The 10,146-nt window shown below is 62.4% G+C and overlaps 2 protein-coding genes across 2 annotated transcripts in view; both read right to left on the bottom strand.

The window, feature by feature from the left end:
- Nucleotides 1-9,933, bottom strand: part of LOC141735004 (scavenger receptor cysteine-rich type 1 protein M130-like) — a 69,494-nt gene extending 59,561 nt beyond the window's left edge. The window contains 4 exon segments of the mRNA XM_074567420.1: nucleotides 141-149; nucleotides 6,766-7,074; nucleotides 7,733-8,164; nucleotides 9,879-9,933. Of these exon segments, the coding sequence (XP_074423521.1) occupies nucleotides 141-149; nucleotides 6,766-7,074; nucleotides 7,733-8,164; nucleotides 9,879-9,933 (805 nt within the window).
- On the bottom strand, nucleotides 913-6,416 carry LOC141735034 (scavenger receptor cysteine-rich type 1 protein M130-like; the record flags this gene model as incomplete). Its single annotated transcript, XM_074567459.1, has 8 exons — nucleotides 913-947; nucleotides 2,426-2,513; nucleotides 2,711-2,820; nucleotides 3,544-3,875; nucleotides 4,422-4,785; nucleotides 5,143-5,443; nucleotides 5,701-5,864; nucleotides 6,098-6,416. Coding segments are annotated over 8 exons (1,713 nt in total), but the record flags the coding sequence as incomplete, so codon positions are not given.
- Nucleotides 9,934-10,146: the final 213 nt, after the last annotated feature.

Genomic DNA, 10,146 nt, shown 5'->3' with positions numbered 1-10,146 from the left:
AGCCTCTCTTCCCCCCCATAGGGACGCCTTTGGGTAAGACTGCGATTACACCGAGTGCTTTCTCGGGACTTAGAAATTTCTCTAGAGAATCTCTACCCTACATTTATAGCCAGGCTGTATCGTTTATAATTTTGTCGCACCTTTGTATACTTAACAATATCTTTATTTGCACGTGCTTTGTAGACAGTGTATTTATCACTGGCAATCCTAAAGAACCTGTATATCTGTTGTTTAAATAAACTGCACTATTTAAGTAGCTGGTCGTTTCGCTTTCTCACTGAACGCGACCAAAACTTGAGAGAGGCCGTGCTAGTTCAGGAGCACGACTAGACTGAAGGTGCAGTCCACTATTAGTGTATCCAAATCGTAATAGTTTAATACATATTAAAAGCGATTGGGCTGATAGTGCTGAATTGGGCATCACTCAGAACTTAAACCTAGCCGCACCTGGCCTCCCACCTCGGTGAGGAGTATTAGAACGCAAGGGGGTTTATCTTCTGCCAAAACCGCTTGGCCCCTTTTCGCACAACACTCCTTCTGACCCTTCTTGTAGATGGGCGTCACATTAGCCACCCTCCAGTCATCTGGTACCTCCCCTGTTGACCAAGATAGTTGATAAATGATGGAAAGGCTGGAGCTGGAGCCTCTGGCCCTCTGCAGGCACTGTGGGCCTGCCCTGCCCAGCCAGGGTCTGGCTGTGGGGTGAGGAGGGCTGTGTGCGCTGCCTCTTTGGAGCCCCCTCTCAGGAGAGAGGCGGGCAGCTGTGCTGGACCTGAGCTCAGCTCACTGCCCTGCACCACACACCCACCCAAGACGTGCCCCCTCCCCACCGCCTTGTCTTTGGGCTCTGGTTTCCTCCAGCCACCCTCGGGGAGACACTAAAGCACCTGGGCAGGCAAGTACAGCTCTGGCTCAAAGGCTTTTAATAAGAACCGATATGGGGGCCCCTGTGTAAAAACAGGGGAATCAAAATCGAGGAAACCCCTGGCAGTTTCTGCTGCCCGTGGGAAAAGGGAGAGGGTTCCCTGGTGCTCACGGCTCTCCCAGCTGCACAGACCTCTCCTCCCTCCTGGCTGCCCCCAGCTGCACTGCAGGGACGGGCTCTCCTGGCCCGGGGCTCAGGGACTGTTGTGCACTGAGCTCCGGTGTCACAGCCTCTGTGTCCTCAGGGGGATGTGCCACAGACACCTCTTCAGCATCGTCATAGCCCGTGCTCTCTGGGGACAGGGATCAGCCATCCCCCTTAGCTCCGGGGGCACCAGCACCTCTCTGGGAGAGCAGGTTTGGCCCTGCAAGAAGCAAGGCAGGCCATTGCATGTTCACCCCATGGGGTGCCTCTCCTGGGCTGTACGTCACCTTCCTCCCTTCTCCTCACCAGTCCTGAGACGTTCAGCTCCCTCTCCCACCCACAGTCCCCCCAAGGAAAAACTCCTGGGGCAGGTTCCCCCACCCCAGCACATTGGGCTCTCGTTGTGACAGCGAATTATCCAATGCCAGGGATGCCACCCCAGGAACCAGCAGCTCTTTCTTTCCCTCTCACCTCCAGGGGTATCCGTGGGTCCGGATCCTTCCTCTGCCACCCTGGGCATTTCCCAGTCTTCCTGCCCAGGGGAAGGATCCTCCCCAGGGTCAGAAACCTCCCTGGCACCATCATAGCCATCAGCTGGGTCACCTCCAGGCAGGACAGGGATGTCTGAAAGGAGAGGAGAGCTGGTGACAGTGAGAAGATGCGTTCTGCAGAGCAGAGGATGGGAGGATGCGCAGGGACGTGGGGCTCCGACGTCGGTGTTTGCAGCCCCACAGGAGATCCCGCCCGTCCTCCCAGCTCCGAGGGTGACGCTCAGTGACACTGCTGTCCATCACATGTCTGCAGGGAGGAGAGGTCCACCCCTTCCTGCCCCCATTACCTGGTGCTGACCCCAGACCATCCTCCTCCTTGCTGTCCCCGGGGTAGGGCTGCAGCTTGCTCAGGGACCCCTCTGAATAGGAGCCTGGAGAGAGGCCCAGCAGGTGTGAGGGGAGTGCGCTCTGCTGACCCAGCTTGTGCTCAGTGCTGCTGGGGACGTGGGACCCACAGAGCCACGGCTGCACGGGGACGAGGGCTCAGGGCTCACCCTGCTGCCCTGGGACAAAGCCCATCTCCAAGGGCCTGCCAGAGCTGCCCTGGGACAGCCCCTTCCCTCACCCCTCAGGTGTCCCCCAGGGTGCAGGGGCAGGCAGAGAGGGGCTGTCCCCAAATGGGACGCGCAGAGCAGGTGGGGAGAAAGCTTCTCTCCTGGGCCCAGGACATGGGTGCTCCCCACACAGATCCAACAGCCCCACAACCGCACGAACCATGGGTTAGGGGGCTGCAGGGGTCAACCCTGGGTGGCAGCCAGGGGAAAGAGCACTGTAGATGTGTCCTCAATGAGGGACGCACACCAACCTGAGCCGCTGAACCTTGCCTGCTTCTGCCATGCTGGGCTGGAACCGATCTCCTCGTACATGGCCTCGGGGAAGGGCTCCTGAGCTCTCTCAGAGCCCGTGGACAGAGGCAGGGCTGGCCCAGGGATGGTCAGAGAGGGGATGGGATCCCGCAGAGAGCACGCACTCTTGTCCCCCCAGCTCTGCCTCTCCCGCTCACTGACACCCCACGGCACCCCTGGCCTTGCCAGCAGCATCTTCCCCTGGGAAGGGACCCACCTCTGCGCCCAGCCCTGGCGCTTCGCACTTGCCCGGCCAGGAGGGCCAGGAACAGGCAGAGAACGGCTTTCAGGATGATGCACATGATGATGGGCAATGAGACTCTCCTGCTGACGGTCAGACGGCCCCGCGTGGGATCTGCATGGCAGGAACACAGAAAGGGCAGCACCAGGCTTGGGAGAGGTGAGGGGCCGGCACACCCCAGTCCTGACCCCCATTACGTACCGGGTTTCAGGGGATGAGGGATGGGGAAGCTCCCACCTGAGTGGGTGAATGACAGCCCTCCCCAGCCTCCCGCCCCACCGCTACCCCGGTGCCTCCTCCTGGGAGTTTCACAGCCCAGCAAGGAGCCCCTTCCCTCCGGCTGTGGGTCACAGCCTGGCCCCAAGAAGACCCGGCGCTGGTGGGGAGGACGGGTTATCTGCTGGAGGGGTTGGTGCTGCTGTCCTGGGTGCATCTGCAGAGGAGGAGAAGGAGAGCTGGGCTGAGAGGGTGGGGGTGCAGGTACCAGGGAGCCTCCTCTCTGACACACCGTGTGTGTGTGTGCGCACGTGTGCATGTGCAGACATCCCTGCCACATCCCACCCAAATCGCCCCTCCTGCATGACTGGTGAGCATGGCCAGGAAGGAGCGCAGGGCCCAGAGCAGGGACAGAGCCGGCAGCCCGGGAGGTGCCCCTGGGGGCTGCAGGGCCCTGCGGGCAGAAGCTGGAGGACATCCAGCCCCACCGAAGCTGCTGCCCACTCGGCAAAAGGCTCTCCTGCTCTGCAGGGATGGCCTTGCGCTCAGGAGCTCTGGAGCCGTGATGGCAGCCAATGGGGAAAAGGGCTCCCTGTGAGGTGTCCCAGCCCTGCCGCTCACCTGAGGAGTTCACGGCCGCGTCCTCCTTATGGCGGCAGGCACCGCTGTCCCCAGGCCGGGCCCAGCAGTCCTGCAGAGATGGCTCTGTCCCCCGGCACTCCACCTGCTCCAGCCAGATGGGGCCGCTCCCCTCCCCAAATGCAGCCTCGGCCAGGGCAGACACCGCAGGGCCACAGCCCAGCTGCCTGCATGCCACCTCGGCATCCCACATGTCCCAAGAGTCGTCACACACCGTCCCCCAGGAGCCGCGGTGCCACACCTCCACTCGGCCAGAGCACCCCTTCTCCCCTCCCACGGCACGAATCTTCTCCCTGTCTGGAGAAGGCAGAGAGCTCCCAGGGCCGCGGGACAGCAGGCAGAGCCCTGCCAGGCGAGAGGGGCATGCAGAGGAGCAGCTGCCTGTGCAGCTCGGGGTGCTGGAGCACGCAGCCATTGGGGCCGGGGGCGTTTCTGGCTGACTCCCTGCAGAGGGAAACGCTGTGAAGGGGCTGCTGCAGGGGGGGCGTGCAGCAGAGAGCGGGGCTCAGCTCAGCTCGTGCCACCCACCCATGGCAGCAGTTGAACCCCGGTCCTTCAGGGGACACACACTCGGCAATGTGGGGGACCCTGACTGCTCGGCCCCAAAGGGACCCTGGGTCACAGAGCAGCAGGAGGGTGTCCATGGAAGGGACACTCCTCAGAGCCCTGGCTGTTCCCTTCTGGGACCTTGCCTCGAGAAACCTCTGCCTCAACCAGGCGAAGCTGGGAGCCCGGCTGGCAACCGCTGGTGAATGTGTGGGGCTCCAGGAGAGGAAGTCCCATTTTTGGTACCAGCAGCAGAAGCATCTGGCTTGGAAACGAAAGGCCCCTGCAGGCCCAGGAATTTGACCATGCCCAGCCAGGAGCAGGATCGCAGGGGATGCTGGTGCCCGGCTAGCTCAGGATTACCCTTGCAGGTGATGTGGGTCTCATCTCGCAGGTCGTCGCATGACTGCGGGTGCCAGGGAGCGGAGGGACACTGCCAGAAGGAGCTGTTTCTCTCCCCACACTCCACACGATCCAGCCAGGCCGTGCCAGACAGCCTGCCGTGGGGCCGTTGTGTTTCCAGGGACCCTCTGTCCCCGCAGCCCAGCTCCTTGCATGCCAGCGACACAGTTTCAGGAGTCACGGAGTTGGAGCAAACGCTCCCCCACGTCCCATTGTAGAAAACCTGCAGGCGCCCGGAGCAGTTGGTGCCGTTCTCCAGCCTCAGGGCCATGAACTCTGGGAGGAAAGGCAGCGAGGGGGAACAGGCTGGTCTGGGGCTGGGGGAGCAGGGACACCCCTGCACCCGCCAGGCCCTCAGACAGGCAAAGGCACGTCCAGCAAGTCCCCCTTGCACCCACGGACAGAGAAATGTCCCTGATGGACAGACACCCCTGCCCTCCCTGCTGCCCGTCAGGGACAGCAGAGCGCCCCAGGGACCCCCGGTGGGACTGAGGGCACCTGTGCATGGGTGTCCCCACGGTGGCCTTTGTCAGGGGCTCAGAGCTGGCCAGGAACAGCCTCGGCCGTGTCCGGCTCTCCCCTCGTCCCGGCCTGCCTGGGCGCTGGGCTCCCACCACAGCTCCCGGCACACACCTGAGCAGACGACTCCTGCGTCCTCTTTGTGCCCGCAGCCGTGCTGCCCCCAGGACCCTGCCGGGCAGTCCCAGAGAGCAGCTTCGGCCCCGGAGCAGTTCACGCTCTCCAGCCAGATCTGAGCGGAGCCTTCCCCGAAGCGAGCGGAGCCAACCGCCTCCAGCGCCCCTCCGCAGCCCAGCTGGCGGCAAACGATGGCAGCATCAGACAGGTCCCAGCCGTCATCGCAGACGCTCCCCCAGCTGCCCTGGTAGTAGATCTCCACTCTCCCAGCGCAGCGCCCAGGCCCGTTCACCAGCCGCACCTGACGGCTCCCTGTAGCAGGAGGAAACCCCGGCTGCCGTCAAGGGCCGGCTGCCCACCCAGCCCAGAGCCTGGGGGGGCTGTGCAGCGCCACTCACCCCGGCAAACGACCCCCACGTCCTCGGCAATCCCTGCTTCCAGCGCTCTCTCAGGCAGGGAGGTGTTGCAGAGGGTCAGGTTGGCCTCGTGCCCTGCACACCGCACCCCGCGCAGCCCCACGGGACCCGTCCCTCTCTGAGCCTTCGGGGGGTTGTAGGCTGCCTCTGCCTCTCCGCACTGCAGCTGCCGGCACACCACGCTGGCCTCCTGCACGTCCCACTGCTCATCCAGGACTCTGCCCCACGTCCCGTGCTGGAAGATCTCCACTCGCCCGTCGCACGGGCTTCCTCCACCCACCAGCCGCAGGGATGCGAAGCGAGCTGGGCCTGGGGAGAGCAGCCATGCCCCAGCCCTTGGCGGCATCGGGGAGCCCGGCAGCCTGCAGCATGTCTCCAGGCTCTGGCACCCTTGCAGGAGGGCCTTGGAGCTCACCTGCCTGCTGCCAGCCCTCTGTGGGGACCTTCTGAGCCAGAGCCTTGCACTGCCACAGGGTCCCCTGCTTTGGGAGCATTTAAGAGGAAAACAGAGTAACCGAGTGTTTTCCTGCACTCACCTGAGCATATGACAGCAGCGCTGTTCTCATGGGAGCACGGCGAGGCCCCCAGGGCAGTCACTGGGCACTCTCCCAGGTGGGCTTCAGTCCCGTCACAGTGGAAGGAGTCTCTCCAGACGGGGCCGGTTCCTCTCCCAAAATGCCCTCCTTTAGGAATGGACTCAGCAAACCCGCAGTTGAGGTGACGGCAGAGAACGTGGGCGTCCAGGAGGTCCCAGCGGGAGGCACAGAGGGTGCCCCAGGTCCCCTGCACATGGACCTCCACCCTCCCCTCACACGCCGTGCTGCCGTTCACCAGCCTGAACCCTGTGAACTCGGGACAGAGAAGGATGAGACAGGGCAGACTTGTGCTTTTGCTGCCTTGGGTGGTGGAGTAGAGGGCAAACGGACACCCTGCCTTTCTCCTCCTTCTGCACCCTTTTAGGGCTGCAGACAAACATTCAAGGTCAGGTCTAACGGGGCTCTGAGCAACCTGATCTAGTTGAAGAGGTCCCTGCTGGTTGCAGGCAAGTTGGACTAGATGACATTGAAAGGTCCCTTCCAACCCAAACCATCCTATGGTTCTGTGATCACCCCTTCTGTCCTCACACCCAGCACAGCACAGTCCCGTCCCTACTCCCCCATCATCGGCACACCCCCGGTGGTAACACCCTGCCCTGAGTCCTTACGTGTGCAGGTGACACCGGCAGCATTCGCGTGGGGGCAGGGCCGGTCCCTGGGGGACCCCGTGGGGCAGGAGCTGAGAAGGGATTCATTCCCCACACACTGCAGCTCTCTGTCCCACGTGGGACCAGCCCCTTCTCCAAAGTGAGCTGCCCCGGGACCAGACAGGGCTGTGCCACACTGCAACTCTCTGCAGACCACGTCGGCAGCTTTGGGACCAAAGTCGGAGTCACAGACAGTTTTCCACTGGCTCCCGTCATGGATCTCCACTCGTCCTGAGCAGGGGTTGTCCCCTCCAACCAGCTGGACAAATCCTGGAGTAACCAAAGAACCCTGTGAGTTCCCACAGCCCTCTGGCAGTTACATACCCATGTCCCACCTGCCCTGCAAGGTGGCCACAGGCAAAGAGCCCCACGACCCTCCCAGCAGCTCCCAATGGGTGCTGATGGCACAGATATACCAGGCACACCCTGCTCCTCTGCCCAAGGACAGGGCTTTTTCCCTTTGAACGGCCCCTTTGCTTTGGTTGAGGGACTTGTGCCTGCCAGAAGGCACAACCCAAAAGCCACTGGCCACTCTGCACCCTTCTCTGGGGCTGTGGGTGGCCGCGTGAGCAGCTCTCGGTGCCTCTGGCACAGGGGAACCTGGCCCTCAGCAATGCCAGACAGGTGCTGGCTGAATTGGAGAAGAAAGATGAGAATCAACAAAAAATGCAGGGCATTGAGGGGGATTCACCTCCCAGCCCCAGGCACCAACCGACGGTGGGATGAACCATCTTGGGGCCCGGCGGTGGGTGGAACCCCACTGGTCTTTCCTCAGGGACCAGGGACACCAGCAATGAGAGTCCCAGCTTGGCAGTGTGACCAGCAACACAGGACCCTGCCCTGGCAGCCGTTCATTGCTCCCTGAGGGCACAGCCAGGTCCCTTCTCCTGTCCCAGTCCCAAAGGTGGGGAAGAGATTGGCTCCTTACCTGAGCATGTCACCCCAGCATCCTCACCATGACCACAGTAGCTTTGACCCCATCCATTGTGTCTACAGTCAGACAGGGCCGACTCTGTGCCGTGACACTCAACATCATCCATCCAAATGGGGCCAGATCCTGGCCCAAAGTGTGCTTCAGCAGGAGCTTTGACAGAGGACCCACAGCGCAGCTGCTTACAAACCACTGCAGCATCATTCGTGTCCCAGGAGTCATCACACACGGTCCCCCACTGGCCCTGGTGTTTTACCTCCACTCTCCCAGCACAGCGTCCGCTGCCATCCTCCAGTCTCACCTCCGCAGCCCCTTCAACCACCAAGATGGGACTGGTCAGGAGAGCGCCGAGTCCCAGAGTGCAGCTCTGGGGTCCTCCCTGCCTGTCACAGGCACCAGGATGGGAGCCCTCTCCCCTCCAGGCTCTCCCTGGGGATGTGTGGGCGTCCCCCCACTCCCCATGGGCTGTGCAGGCTGGGGGTGCTAACTCCAGACCCGCCCGGCCATTTTCTGTCCCACAGCCCTCAGCACCTCCTCCCACCTCAAAGGGCCCCTGCCCATGCCCACCCAAAACCTGTATCGCCAGGCCGTGCGCAGGGCACCTGCTCCTCCCCAGCCCAGCACCCCTTAACAGCATCATGGAGACACCCTCTCCCACCCAGACGGACACAGGCAAAGGCACAGGGTCCATGGACTTGAGCTCCTTCTGACCCTCATCTCAGTGGCACTTGGAAAGAAACCCTCTTCCCAAAGGGCTCTTGATGACCCCACTGGTACCCGATGGCCCTGGGCTGTGGGAAAAGGGACCCGGCACTTACCTCTGCAGAGCTGCACCCAGAGGAGCAGCCACAGCACCCGAGGGGACAGGAGTCCCTCCATTCCCATCCTGAGCCTCCTGCCCTGCTGGCACAGCCCTGCTCTTCCCCACTCCCTGTCACAGCCCCTGGGGACTCATGGGGACAACGATGATGGGAGGGTGATATATCTCTGCAGATGCCGACCCAGCTGCGGAAGGAGCCAATCGAAGCAGCAGCACCTTTTTAGACGTTATCAGGAGCTATCTCCCCTCCGACACAGCCCAGCCCGCCAATGAACTTCTCCAGTGCCGTTCATGACCATATATGAGGGACATATATGTCCCGCTGCCGGTGTCATGGTCGCTGTGGTGGCAGATCATCATGGGACAAGCTGGGTGTGCAGGGCAACTTGGTTAGTCACCACTTGCACCCTGCTGTGGGCCTGGAAGCACTGAGCATCTCCTGCACTGGGCTCATCCAAGAAGCCATGAGGCAAGGGTCCAGCTGCCCCCAAGCTGCGGTGACCATGGAGCGGGGACTGCACCAGGGTCTGTGTCAGGATGGGGAGGAAACAGCCCCTGCCCCTGCTACGGACCTCACTGTGCTGGGAGCAGCAGCTGGGAGAGGTCTTCATCCAGGGCAAGGGCTCCATCCCAGGAGCGTTGGCTTGTCCGTCCCTCCCTGCAGGGCCCCACAGTGAGTCCCTCGCAGGAGCCGCAGCTGGATCATGTCCCTGCCCTGGCAGCAGACGGGAAGCCCAGAGGCTCAGACGTGTCCCTGACTCTCAGTGTGTCACCCAGGGGCCGTTATTCCCCACAGGCGGAGCGGGAGCTGGAGCCTGCAGGTGCACAAACCACAGCCCACGTGGCCTCGACGCGCTCCCCCCGCTGCCCCCGCAGCGCCCGGGCAGGAAGTCTGTGGTTTCCTCCTGGCATCGTGCCCAGGCACATCCCTGGGGTGCCCCCGAGCCACCCCCACCCCGACTGCTCCAGCCAGGGCCGCAGGGGCTGCTCCTTCGGCCTCGCAGACACGGGGACAGGCAGCTCCCAGCCCCCGTCATGCCCCTGTCATGCACACGGCCGCTCTGCACCGAGCCCCACGGGCACGGGGTGACATCGGTGACGTGACCTCACATCCTTCCTACTGCCAAAGCTGTGTGTTCGTGGGTTATACTGACGGTGACCTCACACTCTCCTACTTCTGCTGCCGTGTGCTCATGAGTGGTACCGACAGTGACCTCACGTCCCTCCTGCTGCCACCACCGTGTGCTCAGGGGTTACAGTGACCATGACCTCACACCCTCCTGCTGCTGCTGCTGCGTGCTCAGGAGTCCCGCTGTCACACACGTGTGTGCGTGTTGCGTACAGGCTTCTGCTGATGACGGTTATTCCAAAAAGCCATGTTGGGGTGGGGACCAAATATTATTTTAATGGCATCAGAAGCGGCCACACAAGCCATATGCCTGCTCCTTGCCCAAAAGCTACACAAGCAGCGGTGAAATCACAAGAGTGACATTCACCCCTAGGGTCACCCCATAGACCTGCCCCAGCCCCACAGGGCCCCGCACCGTGATGGTGACCAGGATGGGTTTGGGGTTCGGGCGCAGGTCGGGGT

Source organism: Larus michahellis, chromosome 27 (genome assembly GCF_964199755.1).
Source record: "Larus michahellis chromosome 27, bLarMic1.1, whole genome shotgun sequence".
In the NCBI taxonomy this organism is placed as follows: domain Eukaryota; kingdom Metazoa; phylum Chordata; class Aves; order Charadriiformes; family Laridae; genus Larus; species Larus michahellis.
The sequence above is the reverse complement of the archived record's forward strand: the minus strand, read 5'-3'. Positions and strand labels throughout refer to the sequence as shown.